The sequence below is a fragment of the Vulpes lagopus genome, chromosome 10 (assembly GCF_018345385.1).
Source record: "Vulpes lagopus strain Blue_001 chromosome 10, ASM1834538v1, whole genome shotgun sequence".
NCBI lineage: Eukaryota > Metazoa > Chordata > Mammalia > Carnivora > Canidae > Vulpes > Vulpes lagopus.
Window position 1 is genome coordinate 57,596,842 of NC_054833.1, and position 21,104 is coordinate 57,617,945.

Here is a 21,104-nt window from a genome sequence, read left to right on the forward strand (position 1 = left end):
CCCGAGTGACCAGAACAGTGTTCCTGGGGGGCAGGAGTCCCCTCGGTGGGACGTCCCTTGTTTAAAGCAGGAGGGACCCAAGCAAATGATGCATCTTAGAGGGGTTCTTAATCCAGTTTCCTCCTGTTGCTCTTTTGGACTGAGTGATGGGAAGCAGGCAGTTTCCAAATGCTGTCCTGTCCCCATAACACACTGCTTCCCCGGGGGAACACAAAAGTCAGACTGAGGTCAAAACAGACCCACCCTGCACTCACTGGAGGGAGCAGACACGTCCAAGACTCAGTTTCCTTGTCCGGACAATGGAGAGAAGACTGGCATCCAGCTGGACGTTGATGGCTCCACGACATCTGAGGAAGGGAGGCAGGCACGCTGTGGTCCCTTCCGACCCACCGTAGAGACCGGGCGCCAGGACCGTAGGCCGGCCCAGCTCGGGGTCAGGGCAACCCATACTCCATGGGACCCAAGTCCGCAGCTGTCTCTGGCCCCCCAGTCAAGGGCCCGTTCCCCCACCCCCACTGCCACTGCCGTCAGGCAGGAGACCCACACATCATATCTGTGTCAGGGAGACCCGGGGGCTTTCCAAAACAAAAGAATTACTAAACTACAATTAAGAATCTCAGCACCAGGACGCCTGGGTGGCCCAGGGGTTGAGCATCTGCCTTTGGCTCAGGGCATGATCCCGGAGTCCTGGGATTGAGTCCCATATTGGGCTCCCTGCGGGAAGCCTGCTTCTCCCTCTGCCTGTGTCTCTGCCTCTCTCTGTGTGTGTCTTTCATGAATAAATAAATAAAATATTTAAAAAAATGAATCTCAGCACCAGGGCCCTCAGGGGGCTCTGTCAGTGAAGTGTCTACCTTCAGCGCAGGTCATAACCTCATGGTCCTGGGGTCGAGTCCACATCGGGCTCCCTGCTCAGTGTGGAGTCTGCTTCTTCTTCTCCCTCTGCTCTCACGCACTATCTCTCTCTCTCTCTCTCTCAAATAAATAAAATCTTAAAGAAAAAGAAAAGAAAGATCTTTTTTAAAAAGAAGAAACAAAGCTCAGCCCCAGAGTCCACCTATCCCGGCTCTTTCCTGCCTCTATCTCTGTCCCCCACCTCCCTGATCCCCAAAAGGGTCACAGTGTCACTGTGATCATCAGACCCAACCATGGCCATACGGGCTTGGTCATTATGCAGCATTTGACAGAAACCCTGGTTGCAGAGGAGACCCCAGGGAAGCTGCCCGTGGTGCGGGGAGCCTGATTCCCTCCCCGGGGAAGCAGCCACGCCGCTCAACCCGGGCCCCGTCCATCTGTCCATCCATTAGGACAAGAAAACCTGGGCCTCAGAGGTTGGAGACAAGCCCTAGGCACCATGGGGATGGCCAGTCGGCACAGTAGGTAAGGGCTGTCCCACCCTTGCAGACTCGAACAACATTGTTGAGCGCACAGTTGCGGGCCCTCAGGGACGCTTTGGCCGCCACTGCGGAGCATGGAGTCAAGCTGTCTGGTGTGCTTGGTGCCTATGAGGGCGTTTACCTCTCCTACGAGGCAGGAATTACTCCTGTCCCCATCTCACAGGGGATGGGGCAGGGGCGCCAGGAGACCTCACACACGGACCCGGACTCTCCCCGCAGAGGGCAAGCTCTCTGCCCTCACCCTTCTGCTCCCTGACCCCCACGGGGATCGCCGCCAGCCTGGACCCCTGTGCCACACACTCCAAGCAGAAGACAGCGGTCTGCAGGGATGCTGGTGGTGGCGGAGAGCTTTTGCACCCCTGAGGCCAGGTAGCATCCAAGTTGGACCTTGCCCTCCTTACATGCCCCTGCCCGTGTACAGTGGCCAGGGGGTCAGGAGGGTGCAAGCCACCGTGGAAAAGAGCAGGGCAGGCGCTGGAGAAATTAAAAATAGACTTAGCCTCCGGCCCAGCTCGTCCACTTCTAGGTGGCTGCGTGGAAGGATTGAAGAGATACTGTACGCCCACGTCCACCACTGCATTGCTCTGAGTGTCCACCAGTGGATGAATGGATCGAGAAAATGTACGGCCTGGGATGGAACCTTTTGCATCACATGTGTATTTTACTGCAATCAAAAACACGGGTCGTTGGCGGCCCTGTCTCTGGGATCTCCCTGCTCCCACTGTGGCTCCTGCCCACCCCCAGACCCTCCCCTCCCTCACCCCTGGTCATGCTGAATTCTCAGCTAATTTGGGACCCAGACCCACGAGGTGCACAGCACTGGGCTCCACAGGGACGTCCCCCACCAGCACTTGGCCCCCGGAAACCTGCAAAATTCGTGCCCTCTGCACCCAGACCCGTGTCTCCTAATGGGAGATCCAATAAGTCTAGAAACCTGTGTCCAGATTGGTGAGGTGGGAGGCGAGCATTAGATCAATGGGATGTGAGCCCGAGAAATGATGTGGGAACAAAATATCAGAACATCTGTGGGGTTTTTTTTTAGAGATTTTATTTATTCATTCATGAGATACATAGAGAAAGAGAGGCAGAGACACAGGCAGAAGGAGAAGCTCCCCTGCAGGGAGCCCGATGCGGAACTCGATCCCAGAACCCCGGGGTCATGGCCTAAGCTGAAGGCAGATGCTCAACCACTGAGCCACCAGGTGTCCTTAAACATCTGTATTTTAGGGTCAGGGTCAGGTGCAGGGTCAGAGTCAGGGTCAGGGTTAGGGTCAGGGTCAGGTTTAGGGTCAGGGTCAGGGTCAGGTTTAGGGTCATTGTTAGAACCCACAGCCCAGCCATTTACCCGTTCACTGGCAGAGGCCTGGTGGAGCCTGGGCCAGCCTCCCTACTCCCACCAGGACCACCCCTCCCCTGGTCAGTTCCTCCCTCCCCCTCCATGAAGCATCTTCCACCCCCAACCCGTCTGAGCCCATGTCCCCACTCCCCGTGTGCTCAGTGCTGGCCTCGTGGACTGCAGAAGCTGCGGGTCCAGGCCCTGTGCTCCCCGCCCCTGCCCCAGGCCTGGCAGGCCGTGGTGTGCTCAGGACACATGACCTGCCTGGGTAGTGAGTGCCCGGAGTTGTCTCACCCCTGCCTGGAGGTCTCCCTCCCCTCCAAGACGAAGCAGGCTTGTTCCTGGAGGATATAAATCGACAGTTTCAAAGGCTTAATCCTTCTATACTTACTGCAAACCCATACACACGCGGACATAAATTTTTTTTTCCTTAGGAAGAGAAAGAAGGCTTTTCATCGCATCATAAAAACGCTTTATTTTTCATCTCGGAGAGCCTGTCTGCTTAGCTGCGCTCGGGAGCCCCAGAACGACTTGGAGTTAACACTCCTGTGAAAAACTGCCCCCTCCACAGCGGCCCGAGGCTCAGACAACGAGGACAGATTTCTTCCCGTGCCGTCTGCGTGTGTCCAGGAGCCATCAGTCTCACCCCGAACGGGCCTGTGCCAGCAGCAGGGCTCGGCCACCGCAGCCAACCCCAGAGACATTCAGCCAAGGAGACGACGTGGAGGCGTGGGGGGCCGGAACCGAGGTGGGGGGGAGATGGTACACTTTCACAAGTGTGAGCCTGCTGTTGGGACCTGCAGACCCCAGTGCCCCGATGCCGAGCTAGGTTCGGGTGTGCATCCTTCCTTCTGGGGCCATCAGCAGCCTCCAGGCTCCCATGGGGGTTCTCGTTGCAATCACGCTGCATCCACTCATTCCCAGGGGAGCACAAAGGCCTCTCCATATCTCTGCTCCTCCGTCGGGGCCATACTTGCCTGGTCCTGGACAATGCGTGTGAGCGGAAATGAAGACGGTCACTTGTGGGCTGGAGCATCCAGAGAGACCCAGAGGCTCCAGGGCTCCGGCAAAATCAGAGACGGCAGCCTCCATCAACCTGAATTCAGAGCAAAGGGTCAGACATGGCAGTACCGGCCACAAGGGACCAACCCACGGTGAGAGCTGGAGAACAGCTCGCCCTGGGACCCACCAGGTCTGGGCCTGCAGGGTGGCCCCGCCCCTCCTGACGGCCACATGCACCACAACACTGCACCATGGGCCTGGGTCTGGGTCCTGGGTCCTGCGCTCACTAGTGAAGGAAGTCTGGGCGAGTCTCTGACCTGGAGGCTGTAAAATGAGAGTAACAGCAAAACCTGCTGCCTGAGCATCTTCACAGGGCAGAAGGAGCCAAAGCATCCTTCCCCTTCACCCGCATCCGGCCCAACACACCTCTCCACTCCTGAGTCAGAGCGCTTCCACTCTTCCACCAGGAGCCCATCACCCAGCCCAGCCCGTGATGTGGTGCTTGCTGAGTAGTCGGTGTTCATGGAACCTGAATTCATTGATAGTGTGTGTGTATCCATGAAGTTCTGCAGACGAGCAGGGTGGCGAGCTACACCAGCGCCCTCGCCAAGGACCACAGACTCCAGTGTGTCAGCAACAGAACCTCCCTTCTCACTGTTCGGGGTCTGGGGTATCTTCTTCTCAGGACACCAACCCTATGAGGCCGGGGCCCCACCCTTAACGACCTCATCTAACCCTGCTTACCGCCCATATGTCTAAACACAGTCCATGGGGAGTAGGGTGGTGATTTTGGGGTGGACACAATTCGGTCCCAGAGCACGCACAGCCCAACTCACAGAATCACTGAAATGGTTACCGTGGCCCCAAACACCCCTCCGCAGGCAGCGGATGGGTAACATGTTGTGCAGCCACTTGGAGAGGACATAGGGGAATGTCTGGGGTTCCAGAAAGTCCCGGTTCATACCCGTGTGCCATGGACTAACTCATGCCTCCCCACAGATCCACATGTCAAGGCCCTCATTCCCTGTGCAATATTTGGGGACTGGCCATTGGGGATACATAGATTCTGAGGTCACAGTGGTGGGGCCCTCCTAATGGGATTCGTCCCCTTGTAAGGAGAGACAGGTGCGGACCTCCTCCGGGATCCCTCTGCCCCGCAAGGACTGGGCGGAGAGGCAACGGGCGGCGGGCCGGAGGAGGCTCTCAACCGCATCCGGGCTGCACCTGCACCTGCTCTCAGACTTCCAGTCCAGGGCACAGCAGTGCAGCCACCTGGGCTGACAGAGGTCCCGTGTCTGACTCTACAAAGACGTCCTGTAGAACCCAGGGCTCTCCCCTCTTCTGCCTTCCAACAGCCCTGCCTGGGCCAGTGCTCTGCCTCACCCCTGCACTAGGCAGCCCCACCCCCTGTGACCCGGGCTCCGGGCTTGCCAATGCCCGTGCCCCGCTGCCAGCTGGGCCGCCTCACCTGCCCCCCCCCATCCCTCCCTCCGCAGCCGACAGGTTCCCCTCCCCATCGCCCTGTGGGGCTTCTCAACAGGAGCCTCTTCCCAGCCCCAAGCCAGAGATGCAGATGGTGCCTCTCACCTGGACCCTCTTCCTCATTTACAGGCCTGACACCTGCTCCTTGATCCTGCCTCTCAAGGAAAAAGCACTCTTTCCTCTGACCCAGATTCTGCACCTCTCATGGCCCGTCAGAAGCTGGGTTTTGCCACCAGCAACACTCTGCAACATGCTCGTGGGTCATTTCCACATGTTTGGCCAAGGTTGGAAAATGGATATTTGCATATAGGTCCTCTTGTGGATGTGGCTTCATTTCTCTTGAGCAGAGGAGTCAATGACACAGGGGAACATGTGTGTTTACGGATCGGAAGGGCAGAAAGGCTGAGGTGGCTGGAGGGGGCAACCGAGTCAGAGAAGCGGCACACACAAAGCACGGGGGCCTTGCTTCGTGAGACCGCATGACAGGAGCAGGGCGAAAGCTCGTCCAAGCTTTCAAGTCACACGCAATGCCAAGCGACCACAGTAGGTAAGTGGCAGAGCAGGGATTTGCCTCCACTGGAGGAGTCAACTTTCACATTCTCACCCATAAAAGCATTTATAGTAATGCCTTCTTCGCCGGCTATCGTCATGATCAAGGGTGATGGGGGGTGTTGAAGCATCTGGAAGAGCTCTGTGCACGCTCTGGGACAGAGAGGGGCACACAAGCATCCTGCTGCACCCAGACCCCCCAAGGTCTGTGAGTATTGGCAGTGATGGATGCCACACGGCCCCGTGGGACAGGGAATGGCACAGACGCCCTTCCTGGAGCCAAAGCCACGCGGGCTGTACATCACCTGTTTCTCTGGTGTCCTCCCCCCGGGGCCAAGCCAGAGCTTCTGTGTCTTCTCTCCAACCTCAGCCAACACAGCAGCACAGCTCGTGAGGTTTAACCGCCCCAAACTGATGGGCCCCATGGGAGGGTACAAAGCCAGGCTTGAGACAATGGATGGTCTGCTCCTTGGGGATACAGCACCCCCAGGAGACATATTATCTATGCCACACAGGTGTGCCCATAGTTGAACATGGTGGTTAGGACCAGTGACCCCGGGGCACCCGGGGTGCTCAGTGGGTGAGCATCTGCCTTTGGCTCAGGGCATGACCCCAGGGTCCTGGGATGGAGTCTTGTATCAGGCTTCCCACAGGGAGCCTGCTTCTCTCTCTGCCTGTGTCTCTGCCTCCCTCTCTGTGTCTCTCATGAATAAATAAATAAAATATTTTTTAAAAGAAAGAAAAGAAAGGACCAGTGACCTTCAGCCAAGTGCCAACTCTCCCGGGCCACATTTCCCATCTGTACTGAGGCCTCCATGAACACTCCAAGACAGTTTTGCCAACCCCAGCGTCCCCGGCACGCAACAGAGGCTGAGGCATGTGGGCACCCGACTTAGCACCCGTGAGGGAACGAGCCCTCTGCCTGCACCGTCCAGGAAACCATCTCTCGGTCCTGAAGTTGAGTGTCGAGCACCCAGACCCAGGGAGGTCGAGCTGGTCAGTGATGCCACTAATATGACAGCGGGGTCAGGCTGGAGGTTGCCACGGCTCCCACCGTGATGCTTGCCTGGGTGAACACGCAAGCAGTGGGTCTGCAAACGGGCTCGGGGTCAGATGGGGGGGCTGGGGAGCGACTCTAAGCAAGCCTCACTCCCGACACCCTTGTTTCTTACCCAATAGGCTTATTCTACAGATTAATAAATAAGCCAGGGGCTGTGAAACCCTTCACACAATGCCTGCTGGCACACCACTGTTGCTCAGCTGATGCTGCTTACAATCCCCAGAGTCATTAATAACCGTCAGGAAGGGGCGCTCAGCACGGGTTATCATCCCGTAAGTGGCTAAGGAGCATCATCCTGCGTCAGAGCATCGGTCGGAATATCTCCTTCCTTCCCTTTATGCAAAAAGACAAAGCCTTATTCAATTCAGACTCCAGCAAAGAGCTCCATGGGAGCCTGGGAAGGTGACAGGTCTTCACTTCCATTCATCTTCCCCGGGGTCGTTCCTCTGACGCGGGCAGCAGGGTTCTCTCTGCTCCATTCTGGCTCCTGCCCACCCGTGACCCTGGCCTCTGCCACCCACCCAGCTCCCTTCCCACGGGGTGGTCAGCACCTGGGTCTCGCCCTCCACCGCCCACCCCGCCCCCCGCCACGAGCCCGGCCTTGCCCAGTCGCTTCCCTCCCCACTTTTCTTGTCCTTCCCACGCCCCCAAGAAACACCACCAGCCCCCCAACCTGCCTGGTGGACATGACTGCCCGCAGATGGCCCCTGAACGCCTCCACCGGGTGCACATCCTGTCTGCAGCCAGCAGCCGTCTCTGTGTGCTCTGGGCGCCCAGCAGGGCGTCTGCCAGCACTTTAATCATTGTTATGGCAGCTACGACGCGACTCTGGAGAAGTACAGAAGTGTCTGAAAAGAAACGGGCATAATTACCCTGACACAACTCAGCAGGGACCTGCAGCTTTGGGGGTCATGGGCTCCCCGGTATGTTAATGTTAGCATAAGGAATTATGCCCGCACAGCAAACTGGCATGGGGGGCACGGGAGGGAGGTGGAGGGTGCCACAAGAGGGATTCGACCCTGCGTGAGGCTAGTGGGGATGGGGACACACGGGGAAGACCCGTAAGACCCCCCCTTTCCTTGCCACCAGGTCAGCTGCAGTCGCTGGGCTCCACGGATCTCTGACGGCCAAATCCATTGGAAGAGAGCAAGTCCCTGAAAAGTCCTAAAAACACTGCTTGGACACTCAAGGGTAAAGCCCCTGGTCCTGAAGCAGTAACGGTGGTCAGGGGACCAGGATGTGCCTGGCTCAGACCCCGCAGACACAAAGGGGAGCTGGAGGTTGGGGAGGGGTCACAGCCAGACAGGGGCAGGGCGGGGGGCATGGATGGTGAGAGCAGCAGCCAATCCCTGCTCCCAGGCTCCCTACCTGGGCCTTGGCCCTCTCCTGGGTGCAGGCAGGCCCCTCGGAGATGCCCAGCAGGCTGACCTGTAGTGACCCTTCTCCCTGGCTTCCTCCCAAAAAAAGGTAAAATAACGGGAACGCATCCCTGGGTGCTGTCTACGGGGTGCACGCTAGTCTCATGGCCACTGTGGCCTCCTCCCCGTGGAAGGAAGCTTGGCAGGCTTGCAGCCCAGCCACTCAGAGTCTCACGGGCTGTTTGTGTCCCCCCAAAGTCCAGGTGCAGCCTCACCCCGCCACGTGCTGGTGTCTGGAGGGGGGGTTACCGGTTCTCGGGTACAGGGGCTAGATGAGCTCTGGAAGGCAGGACCCACGAGGTGATCGGAGCCTTTGCAGGAAGAGACGTCTTCATGTACGTGTGCGCACACGCGTGTCCTTGACCTGTACACACGCACGGAGGATGCCACGAGGACGCGGCCACCTGCAAGCCAAGGAGGACATTCTCATGGGGACCGCAGGGGGCACCAATCTGACCTGGGACGTCCGGCCTCCGGGATCCCTGAGAAAACAAATGTCTGTGATGTTTCTGTTTCTGACGAAGACAGGAGGGCAGCTTTACCCCCCTCCTGTCCGAAACCTTGCCGAACCGCCCCGGACCCTGGTGGCAGGAACCAGAGTTTCGGATCCAGGGAGAGGCTCACTCCCATCTGTCTTCCCAGGCTCAGAAAGACAAGGAGGCTACACAGGTCGGTGTGGGGGACACAGTGCCCCACTGGGGGTCTCTGCAGGTGCCTCCTCTCTCTGGGCCTCCCCCCGCACCCTTGCACACACACCAGGGTCCCTTCCAGCTGGGACAGGCTGGGGCTGGGACAATGGGCAAATGGGGCAGCAGATCCAATGTGTGGCCCTCACCTGTCCCCTTCCCTGCCCCCGGGGGCTCGCGGAGGGGCCTGCAGGGGGCAGCTCCAGGGAGACCAGCACCCACCTGTCCCTGTGTGTCCCCCAGCCTGGCCAGGGTCATGCCACTGATAGAATTTCAGGTGCTTCGTCATACTTGTTTGAGTAAATATCATGGTAAAGAGACATGACATTTCCGGGGCCAGTCTTCAGCATTAATAAAAGATTCCGAGAACAGGGTGACCTTTTCACAAAGGATTTGTAAATGCCAAAAACTACATAAAACCTCTCTTTCTGAGGCAGACAGGATTGTCACAGCTCCACTTTGATTCCATGACATGTAAGACTGGGTCCTGCTCTGCATGCCGGCGGCGGGTGGAGCTGTGGGCACCACACGCAGTTGGTCCTCTGCCACAGGGAGGAGGAGGAAGGGGAGGAAGCAGAGCTTGGTGCAGAGGAGGGCCAGCCCTGGAGCACTGCGGGGGCAGGTGGCTGGAGCACCTCGCAGCCACTTATCAGCTTCACAGAGGACAGAGCATCTAAAGTGCCATCCTTCAGCCACCACGCTGGACTCCATTCCGGCCGAGGAAGGAGGAGGAAGCAGGGGGTGCAAGTGCCTCTGAGTGGCTGGCCGGCCTCCAGGAGCTCTAGGCTGGCCTCCTGTGGACATGCCCTAGAGCCCAAACCACCCTTCCCATCCGCACGTCACGGATCCTCAGGAGGCAGGATCCACACGGGCCAAGAATGTGGGCTCTGGGCTCCCCTAGGCCCAGTCTGACTGCCCCCAAGCCCCAGTTCCTCATGTGGGCAAAGGGACTTCCTTCTGAAGGGCCAAGCAGTGACGCGGTGACGTTGCCGGGTGCAGAACAAGGGACTCATGGAAGGAGCGTCCTTGCCAAGGTGCCGCCTGGTCCTGGGTCCCCTTCACCTACCCCTGTGTCCGAGTGTGGGGCAGGCACGGCCCTGAGCTCTTCCCAGCGTGGATTCTGGGGGCGCCTGGGTGGCTCAGCGGTGGAGCATCAGCATTCGGCTCAGAGCGTGACCCCAGGGTCCTGGGATCGAGTTCCACATGGGGCTCCCCACAAGGAGCCTGCTTCTCCCTCTGCTTGTGTCTCTGCCTCTCTCTCTCTCTCTCTCTCTCTCTCTCTCTCTCTCATGAATGAATAAATAAAATCTTTAAAAAAAAAAAAAGACGCATTACCACAGAGGATGTAACAATACACATTGGTGACACGAGGCAATTGTCCAGTTAGTGCCAGTAGAGTGGATTTCACTGCCCCCCTCGCATCCCGACACATGAAAGGCAGCATCTGGGACGTGTGCAAGCTGCTCTTCGGTTCAATGCCATGTTTTCGGGCTATTGTTGATGGGCCAGGCCACGTGCCGAGCAAAGGGCAGCCCCACATAGAGAAGCCCAGTCCCTGCCCCTAACGGGCCCCGGAGTCATGAGAGATGAGTCCTTACAACAGGACTGCAGGTCAGGCAACACAGCTCAGGAGCCCAAAGAGGGTGAGAAACTTGCCCCACATCACACAGCTGCACAGGGCAGAATGAAGGCCAGGGCTCAATCTTTGCCTTCTTGATGCCACTGGTTAGTCCACCTCACGGATGTGAGCTGGGCCTGATCCCTACTCACCTTTCAGGTGGGATGGCAACGTCGTGGGGGAAGCTGAGCGGAGATGCAGAGAGCTGACTGGAAGTGGGGTGGTCGGATGAAGGAGGGCAGGAATCGAGTTCCGCATCAGGCTCCCTGGAGGGAACCTGCTTCTCCCTCTGCCTGTGTCTCTGCTTCTCTCTGTGTGTCTCTCATGAATAAATAAATAAATTTTTTTTTTAAAAAACACTGCATATTTGAAAGGTGTTCAGGAAGTAAGCCTTAGAAGTTCTCCTCGTAAGAAAAATAAAATGTGTGCAAGCCACACCAGGTGGCTGGGCTGGGCTAACCAGGTCACAGATCGTTACGTTGTGCACCTGATGCTAATACAATGTTACAGGTCAGTTATGTCTGGGAAGGAAGGGAGGGAGGAACCTGGCGGGGCTCTGGGATTCCAGTTCTTCCCGACGTTCATTACCACAATCCAGCTCATTTGCCCTGTTGGCGAACGGGAGTGTCCCTGGGGTCAGCGAGGCAGCTGGCACCATCCCCCGTCTGGACAGGATGGGGACGTGCTCCTGGAAGGTCCTGCAACCTGCCCCTCATCCCGCCCAGAGAGAGCATCCGTTAAAGATGATTTGGGATCAATGTAGAGGAGGGTCTCTATTTACAGGTGTGGGGTCTCCGCTCTGCATCGTCCTCATTGTCATCCATTCACTGTTGATTTAACAGAGACACGTGGAAGGATGCCTGGGCGGCTCAGTGGTTGAGCATCTGCTTTCGGTTCAGCTTGCGACCCCAGGGTCCTGGGATCAAGTCCCACGTTGGGCTCCCTGCAGGGAGCCTGCTTCTCCCTCTGCCTGTGTCTCTACCTTTCTCTGTGTGTCTCAGGAATAAATAAATAAAATCTTTAAAACACACACACACACACACACACAGACACACAGAGCCTTTGTTGTGACCCAGGTGTCTCAGGGGCAGGGAGACGGTGAGAGCAGGACAGACGTGGTCCCAACCCAATGGCATTCACAGCCCAGTGCAGAAGACAGGCATCTCAGGAAGCTGTCGGCCCCGGGGATGATTGGCAGGTGCAGTCTCCCAGGAGCATGGGGCTAAGGAGCCCAGCCAGGGGGTGCGGCGGGGAGGCAGGAGCATCCACACAGGCAAAGAAAGGCGCAGTGCCCAGGGGAAGGGGTGGTGTAGGAACAGGTTCTAGTTAAGGCAGTAACATGTGCAGAAGTCCAAGTTTCCAAGAGACCAGGGATCCTACAAATAGAGTGGTGTGGCCAGAGCAGGGACAGAGGTGGGTGAAGCTGCCGAGCGCCGGGCTGGGGAAGACGAGAGGAAACAAACTGTCAAGTGTACGGAACCCAGATCTCATCCTCAGATCAGGATTCTCAGATCTGAGGATCCTCAGATCCTCAGATGAGCGCCTGGAGGAGTCTGAGCAGCTACCGCGGTCAGGTGTAGGGAGAAGCGTCCAGTTGGAAAATGGGTGGACAGAGCAGAGCCTGCAGGTAGGACGGGGTCTGCAGTCCGGGGAGAGCTGGTGGTGAGAGGCAAGAGTCGTGGCTCCGAGGATAGAATGCTCAGAGATGTCAGCAATGTAACAACAGGCGCTGGGATGGGCCACCTGCTGGGATGGGAGGGGCATTGGCCAGCCACAAACCCCCTGGAGCAAGGCCAACGGGGCCTTGCAGCCCCAGTTGGGGGTCTGAACCAAAACCATGTCCGTCTGAGTAAGTCTGAGGAGGGAGAGCCCAGAATTCAAGGAGGGTCGCCAAGGGGGCTCAGGATGTGCTGGGGAAGGAAGCTCAGAGGAGTCTGCAGAGGGGGAGCCCACGCTTAGCCCTTGATGGGGGTCCCACCACCCCTCCCCATCCACCGTGGTCTTGGGTCCTCCCAGGAGGACCAGAGGGCACAGGAGGCACACACGCAATCCCTGAGGTCCCCAGGCATCTGCTGGGGGGGGGGGGGGGGCGGGGTGTCTGACACGCAGACAAGGGAGCCTGGAGGGAGCGGCCCGCCCTGACTGGCACGCCCGGGTGAGCATCTGCCACAAGTGGCTGCCAAGAAAGCAATTGTCTTCTCCGACTACATTAATAGGACTTTAGTGTCAGGATCAATGTGGCTGAGAGTCCCACTGCACTCAGCACTTGTCAAGCTGCACCCGGAGCACAGATGCTGCAGGAAGCTGGGGGCTCAGATGTTCCCAGGGCGGCGGCAAGGGGATGCTTCCCCAAACTAGCTCTAAAAGCCCTGTGCTTTCCCTTTGGGGTGACAGTGGCCCCACTTCGGCAGCTGCAGGGTCTGTCTCCCCAGGGATGATCTCGGAATTGCCCCAGAGGCTCTGAAACAGGCAAGAATGCAGGTCCAACGTTGGCCACATCACCTTATTTTATGGTAAGTCCCGACTTCAGATTTGTATGTGAGATCTGATGATTTGGGGGCCTCTGAGGGGCTCAGCGGTTGAGCATCTGCCTTTGGCTCAGGGTGTGACCCCAGGATCCCAGGATTGACTCCCACATCAGGGTCCCCATAGGGAGCCTGCTTCTCCCTCTGCCTGTGTCTCTGCCTCCCTCTCTCTGTGTGTCTCTCATGAATAAATAAATAAAATCTTAAAATAAAAAAAAAGAAATCTGATGATTTTGAGGTGTGGCTCTAAATGTTCCTAAAAACCCCCGTATAAGTCAAATGTCATCTGTGGATTGGGTCGAGCCTGCAGCCTCCACCCCGACCCCCATGACTTCCGTCCATCCAGGACCTCTGGACAGAGGCCACGGGGGATGGTGCCACCTGTCCAGGTACCCAAGTGCCCCCGTAGGGGGTGCTGCCCAGGGTGGGCCTAGCATCTGAGCTGGTAGACTGAGCAAAGTACATTGCCCACCCCCACTACCCCAGTGGGGACAGGCCTCCTTCCAGCCCACTGAGGCCTGAACAGAACAGAAGGTGGAGGACAGAGGAATTCACCCCTGCACCTGTCTCATCCCCTTGCACAGGGAGCTCCTCTCTCCGTGAGCCTACTCTTCACCATAAATGATTTAGTAATTAAACGACTGCATGCACGTCCAAATCTATCCCTAGGCATGTCCCGTTGCTCTGCCCCTCTGGGGATCCCTGCCTAGCAGGACCTCCCTTTGACAGATGAGGACAACTGAGGATGGGCACACATAGCTCAGCACCTGCGACCTCCATTGAACTGCCCTTCCTCTGCTTTTTCCCCAAACACAGCCTCTCCCTGGTCCCCGAATTTGACCCCTAACACCTGAGCCCCTGTCTTTGCACCTAGGATCCCAGCGCCCTGAGACACTGAAACACTGGTGAACTGTCTCCCTGGGGTCACCAGCGTGATGTTAGCCCTACGCAGAGACCCTTTCCCATGACCAGATCTTGTCTCTCTGGGGCTCATCCCAGGACCCTGGGGTCACGGCCTGAGCCGAAGGCGGACGTTCAACCGCTGAGCCACCCAGGTGGCCCCAGTCAGATGAATCTTAAGGCTATGAAATCAGGGGTCAGGAGAGCTGTGCTCCTGTCCATTCTGAAGAGAACTTTACCCCACTCCCCCTCCAAGAGGGCTCACAGCCCCTTGCGCCCTCATCGAAGCATGTCACTCAGCCCCTGCATCTGATTCGCCATCTCCTTTCCAACACAGCGACTCTGTGGTTGTGACATTGCGCAGATCTGGATAATCCAGGATCATCTCACTTTGAAATCCTAAACGTTATCACGTCAAAAAAAAAAAAAAGTCTCCTTTGCCACCGAAGGCCACTCATTCACAGGCTCTGGGAATTTGCACACGGACATCCTTATCCTGCTCTCCTCATCCTTAGGTCAGGATGCTTCCCCTTCCTGACAGACTCGTCTAGCACATGGGTGGGTCAGTGGTTCCAACAGGCCTGCAGACAGACAGAGTGCCATGTGACGGAAATTCAAATCATGTGCGTGCTTGTGTGTGAGTGTCTGCATGGACAAGTGAGCGTGTTTGCACGTGCCACCATGCGAGGGCCGTGTGCTGGCCCCCAGGTATGGCTTCTGCTCACATACTCACATGCGCCGCTGCCCAGGCCCTGCACTCAGAAATGTGGGGTCGGCATCTACCCCTGCCCCTGGTCATTCACCAGATTGGATTAGCTGTGGGCAGAGCCCATTGAACAAATGCACCTCCTAGCCTTGATTTACTGGAAGAAAACAAGAAATGTTTTCCTTTCTGGGAAGGTATCACTCTCCGCCAGAGCTTTCCATGCTACCCGTCTAGGGCCAGAGGGTGTGCTGCTGGGAATCCCAGCGTCAGAGCCCCCTGGACCAACAGCAGCCACGGCCGGGAGCTCATTCAGCCCAGGGCTGACGCCAACAGGCAATGCCACCTGCTTGGAGAGAAACAGGCACCAGGAGCCTGGACCCCAACTCCAGGGACCCAGGAGTCCGGGGACCCGCAAGGCTGAGACTGTCACCAGCAAGCAACGGGGCCTCCTTGGGTGCCATCTCCCCAGCCCCGCACCCCTGGGTCCCACCTTGAGCAGGAGTTCTGGGTGGAGCCGCACTGGCCAGGAAGCCGCATCAGAGTCAAAGCATCCATAAGTGAGTGGAGCTTGCGGAATCAGGCACATGCATGCGGCTCAGGGAGCAATCTCTGGGTTCAGACTCCCAGCTCCATCACTGCTCACTAGCTTGAGGATCTGAGCTGCTCTGTTCCTCAGTTTACTCGTCTGTAAGATGGAAACTAAACCAAAATGAAAAGTAAACCTACCTTGTATGGTTGTTAAGGAAATTGATGGGATGCTGGGGACAAAGCCATTCGCACAGTGCTTAGCTGGTAACAACACCTGCACAGCCTCACCTCTGCCTTCCCCGGTCTGGGATTGAACCTTATGCAGTCCTGTGGGGAGGGGCAGAGGGGCCACAAAGCTAAGCAGGACAGTCAGCGCATCCATCCCACGGCAAAATGAAGGTCATGGTCATATAGGCCCCAGAAAGTCCAGCACACAAGCTGGGCTTCTCTCTCTCTCTAGGCAAAGCTCCCGGGAGCTACTCCCAGGCTACAACACACCAGCTCAGCCCCCAGTTCCTGGCCACGCCTTAGTGGACAGAGGACGCCGGATGCTAGGGCGGGAGGAGCAGAAGGGTCAGCGTGGCCTCAGGCATGTGACATCCTCCCCTCCAGCCATGGCTTCTTCCTCTGTCAGTGCAGCAAGAGTACAGCCATGCTGAGGGCAGCAGCCATCCCCTATGCTGCAATGGAAAATTTGGAACCTCGCCTTAACCTCCCTCATTGAGGTTTGCTTGCAGAGCTTTCCAGCAAAGAGCAGAAGCAGAAACCCTCAGGTGACGCCCACAGAGAACAGCACCTCCAGCCCGCTGGAAGTAGCTCAATGTAACCAAGCTCACCAGGCCGCTGGAGAGACAATTCTGTGCACCTGAGTTTCCCTGTCCCCTTACCGGTCACACGTAATAAAAGCCCCTTGCTTCCCACAACAGACAGGTGTCCGCTGGCTTGTTGCTTGCCAAGTGGTGAACCTGCTGCATTTGGTAACAGGCCACTATCCTCTGGGCACGTTGGGCCAGTTGCAAACAACAGAATCTGCCATCTGAATGGTTTCACCTGAGAAGGGACTTATTAGCGTGGAGACAAAACTGACCCTTGAGGCACCTGGGGGGCTCAGCGGTTGAGCCCAAGCTCCCTGCCTCAGACCTGGAGTTTTAGGTTCTCCCCACCTCCTCCCTGCCCCGCTCGGCTCTCCCAGGTCCCCTCCTGGCCTTCACAATCCACCCTCCTTCAGCGCCACCCACCTCCCTGCCCAAACCCAGTTACCAGAAGCCCGAGAAGGAGCACAGTTCAATGGGAAAATCAGCCCAAACAATTGTCTGACCAAATTGACTTGTCAGTCACCTGCCCAGACAGGGCCCGGGAGGATCACCTGATCTCCACAGAGGAGTGATTTGTAAGCTTTGAGGCCAGGAGGAAAAACACCCAGAAAAGGCCCATCACAGCGAGAATGGCTCAGGCTGGGTTTCCATAGCAATGCGGGAGAAGCAGGGGGAGCACGCATTACCAGCATGACTCAGAGCCGCACCAGCCATCGCCAGCTCCACGCCACCCGGCAACAAGGGCCCCCTCCAAAGCCACCCGTCCCCAGACCCTGAATCAGAGCAAACATCCTCCCGGAATCCCTCTCACCCCTTCTTCAGGGCCGTGATGATTTGGGAGAGAAATCCTCAAATCCGGTTCATACGACACATTGAAAATCCATGTGATCTCCTCATCAAGTCGCTACTCTGCCCTAAGCCTCGTCACTGAAATAAGAATAAAAATAGTCCTTCTGCATGGCACCTTTGTAAGCGTTAAATAGTATAACATGGGACTTAATACATGGGAACAGATCTACCTTCAGTTTGCACAGCCCTCTACAGTTTGCAAAAAGCTGCACGCCCAGTATCTCATGGGAATCTGCCCTGACACCCCCATCTTGGCTGGTGCGGGGGTGGGTGTAGCACTTCATGATTTTCCTGAGGTCCTGCCGTGTGGTGACAGCACAGACAGGTCTTCACAAGTGACTCAGGACTCCCCATCGAGCAGGCTTTTCAAACTATTATTTAGATGTTTGTGGAAACAGTTAAATTGTGAAGAAGCAAACATGAAACATCTGATTCAGAAGATAAGATGTCAAGTGAGTCCAGTGTGTTGGTAGAGAAAGGGCATAGGGCCAAGGGCAGGTCCTGGCACACAGGCTCTGCGGGGCGAGCAGAAGCATACGGGGAAGGCAGGCTGCCAAAGCAAAGCAGTAGCTGCCTCTTTCACCTGGTTTTCCTCTATGTTGGACACTGCAGAGTGTTTACGCTGGAAAATCCTGTGTAATCTTCCAGAAAGTCTTATGCAACAGGTGCTTCTTTCAGTTAGAATGTTAGGTTGCAAGTAATAATATTTTATAAAAAAAAAAAAAAAAGATTTACTCATGAAAGGAGCCTCCAGCCAAGAAGATGCTGTAAGTTCATGCTCTGGGATCTCCCTCTGATCCCAACACATGGCACTCATAGATAAAATATAAATAGTGAGAACGGAAAGGACAAAGCTAAATTCAAAGGCAAGATAAATTTCTTTCTGGACCAATGTTGTAGAAAAACAGAGGAAGGATTGGCTGGGTTGTAGGTGTGTTGGGAGCCAGGCAGAGGGGGCTGGGAGACCTGCCCTGTGGGGTACAAATGCCACACATGATGCAAAGATTTGATGCAGACTTGCTGGGCCTGGCCTGGGGCTCCCTGACAGGGAGGAAGTAAAAAACAGACCATACTGTGCCTCAGTCCAGGGCTGGGGTCCATCTAAGTCCCAAGGGTAGGAAGATGGGAGAAGGAAGGTGCAGCCTTCCTGCCGGGTTCCGGGAAAAGCAGCCAAGCTGATGGATCTGCATCCTCTCCCACCTCCTCAAAGAACTGCCCCCTTAGCTTCATGGTGAGCCTGGGTCCTTGGACAGGGCCTCAGTGGAAAAGACCACAAAAGTGGCCTCCATGTGGCAGAGCGGATGGAGGGGATTCCCACTCAACGTAATCCCACAAAGCCAAGTTCTGAAACGTGGGAGCAAGTCTAGCACTAAGAAAAACAGCCAACAAAGCCAATACTCAGGAGGCTAATTCACTCCAGACCAACAATGGGAATGCCTGGGTGGCTCAGTGGTTGAGTGTCTGCCTTTGGCTCAGGCTGTGGGTCCCTGGGGTCCTGGGATTGAGTCTCACATCAGGCTCCCCACAGGGAACCTGCTTCTCTCTCTGCCTGTGTCTCTGCCTCTCTCTCTGTGTCTCTCATGAATAAATAAATGAAATCTTTAAAAAAAAAAAAAAAAGGATTAGAGCAACCAGAACATAACTGCTTTGAATTTTTAGGATCCACAACGGATAAAGGAAGAAATAACATGAATAATAACCATAAGAAATTATGAAACAAAAGCAAGAAGAAATGAAACAAGGTCAGAGCTATTTTTAAAAGAAGAGCCTGCTAGAAATGCCAAACACAAAGCAGGCACTTAGGTTATCTTTTTCAGTAGAGGGGATAAATACGAGAGGACAAAGTCAAAAAGAGAATCTCCAATGAACACATTGGAGAGTGGCACTGTTATAGTGACTCAGAATACAACTCAGAAAATTAAGGAAATAAAACTATGGAAGAGTTGCCTCTTTGATTCTGGCTCAAATACATGTCTAACCTGACTCCCAGAATTATCAGAAAACAATTTTCAAAGAGATAAGGGCTCCAGATCTTCCAGGAGTGAAGAAAAATCTGAGTCCTCTAATTGAATACATATAGAAGGCTAAATAAAATACACCATCAAACCACATCTAATAGTGAAACTAAAGAACATTGGGCATAAAGAAAATGTTGGGGCACCTGTATGGCTTACCCAGTTAAGCATCTGACTCAATTTTGGCTTAAGTCATGACCAAGTTGGGCTCCATGCTCAGTGAGGAGTCTGAGATTCTCTCCCTCTGCTCCTCCACCTGCTTGTGCATGCTCTCTCTCTCTCAAATAAATAAATTAAATGTTATTTTAAAAACTATCAGGAAAAAAGCAAAAAGCAAATTAACTACAAAAATAAAACAACATAATGATGGCAGACTTCTTAATGTCACAATGGATGATGGGAAGAAATGGAGTCGTATCCTCAAAGGGCTGAGCAAAATAATGGTGGTCTAGACTTACATCCCCAAGCATTCAAGATCGTAAGTGAAATCAAGACAGTTCCAAACACAAAAAAAATTAAGTGTTTACCACCCAAGAAAACTAACCAAAACAATTAGCAAAGATTATATGTCAGCCAGAAGGAAGTGAAATCAAATGGGAAAAGTGTGAGTATCCCATAGGAAACAACGCGGAACTTAGAAATTGGTAAAATATTTTGAAAATGTGTATTGATCACCAAATAATGCCATTTAATTATTATGTAATTACTAAATTATAATAATGGCTAGACAAAAGATACAGGAGTTTTATGGATAAAATATGTCAAGGTCTTCTCTAAGGAGAATAGAAATAGTAATGAAAGACCTTTGACTTTTTTAGAAAAATTAACAGTAAAAAGTAAATAAGCACTAAACATCAAAAAAGTTGTTGCAAAAGAATAGCAATAAAATGCATCATTTCTGCCCCAGCAGGAGAAGGGAGACATGGGGGAAAGAAAACTTTGCCAATCTAACCACAAAACATACTACTAAAAAGTAGAAAACAAAAGTCAAGAAAAACACAGACTAAGAAGATAAGCATAAGACACCAATAATCACCAAAAAATAAATGTAAGTAGATCAGATTCACCTGTTACAGACTAACAGGCTATCAAGTTGGACTTTTTTTTTTAAGATTTTATTTATTTATTTATGGGAGACACAGGGAGGGGTTGGGAAGAGAGAGAGAGGCAGAGACACAGGCAGAGGGAGAAGCAGGCCCCGTGCAGGGAGCCCGATGTGGGATCACGCCCTGAGCCAAAGGCAGATGCTCAACCGCTGAGCCACCCAGGCGTCCCAGGTTGGATTTTTTAAATCCAAGTATGCGTATCACTTACAAGTGACAGGGAAAAGTTAAAATAAAGGGACATATACACACACACAAACCACTACCAGGTAAAGATTATAAGGAAGCAAAAGGGCACCTGGGTAGCTCAGTGGGTTGAGCATCTGCCTTGGACTCAAGTCATGATCTCAGGGTCCTGGGATCGAGTCCTGCATCAGCCTCCCTGCTCAGCAGGGAATCTGCTTCTCCCTCTTACCCTGCCTCTCCGCTGCTTGTGCTCTCCTGTGCTCCCCTACCCCCTGTCTCTTAAATAAGTAAATAAAATCTTTAAAAGAAAAGAAAAATTAAAAGTAAATGAGCTCCTTACCTCCCTGGAGAATCTAGGAAAAGAATATCCAAATCAAAAAACAAAATAAGAAAAATGTCCACAGAAATTAATCGAATGGCAAACATATTACAGAGGATCAAACCGAAACATGACTCTGGAAAAAAAAAAAAAAAGTAATGAAACAGACAGGGCTCCAACCCGGAAAAAAGATACAATAAGGCTTGAAATCAGCAAAACAAAAAGAAACATAAAAATTCCTATAAATAACTTCAAAACAATAAAAACACAATTTTCTAGGAAAGCTTAAATGACGAGAACTGAGAAAGATTTAGAAAACTTGAGCAAACCAATCAATCATGTGTTACAAATAGAACAGGGAGTCAGACATCTTCCCCTTCCCGAAGGCAGCAGAGCCCCGCTACAGAAGTGAGCTTCAGAAAACCCGCGGAAGATGGGTAACCCCGATTTTACACAAGCTGTTTCACAGGGTATGAGATGGGGCAGGGGGGTGGGTTTGAGCTACTCATCTTACAAAGCAGGTGTGACCTTACCTCCAAAACCAGACAAGGACACTATGAGGAAGAAACCCAAATGTTCAATGTTTTTATTAATATGGATTTTTTAATGT

The 21,104-nt window shown here is 54.3% G+C and overlaps 1 protein-coding gene across 2 annotated transcripts; it reads right to left on the bottom strand.

The window, feature by feature from the left end:
• Window positions 1–3,080: 3,080 nt before the first annotated feature.
• LOC121499277 lies at window positions 3,081–15,678 on the bottom strand. Of its 2 annotated transcripts, XM_041769782.1 has the most exons (5): window positions 15,406–15,678; window positions 8,460–8,648; window positions 7,504–7,674; window positions 3,923–4,059; window positions 3,081–3,829 (listed from the first exon to the last, which is right to left on the bottom strand). In XM_041769782.1, the coding sequence occupies exons 1-4, from the start codon at window positions 15,587–15,589 to the stop codon at window positions 4,022–4,024; spliced, it is 582 nt and encodes a 193-aa protein (XP_041625716.1). In that variant the 5' UTR covers window positions 15,590–15,678; the 3' UTR covers window positions 3,081–3,829; window positions 3,923–4,021. The 2 variants fall into 2 exon arrangements, with proteins under 2 accessions (XP_041625716.1, XP_041625715.1); XM_041769781.1 differs by lacking the exons at window positions 3,081–3,829; window positions 3,923–4,059 and having other exon boundaries at window positions 5,259–7,674.
• Window positions 15,679–21,104: the final 5,426 nt, after the last annotated feature.

Excerpts from the sequence above, each read along its gene's own strand:
- LOC121499277 (XM_041769781.1), bottom strand. The coding sequence starts at position 15,589 with ATGGATGCGCTGACTGTCCTGCTTAGCTTTGTGGCCCCTCTGCCCCTC. Across the intron at positions 8,649-15,405 it reads TTCCTTAACAACCATACAAG|GTGGCCGCGTCCTCGTGGCA; the intron begins GTAGGTTTACTT and ends CTTGGCTTGCAG. Across the intron at positions 7,675-8,459 it reads AGACACCAGCACGTGGCGGG|ACACTTCTGTACTTCTCCAG; the intron begins GTGAGGCTGCAC and ends GTTTCTTTTCAG.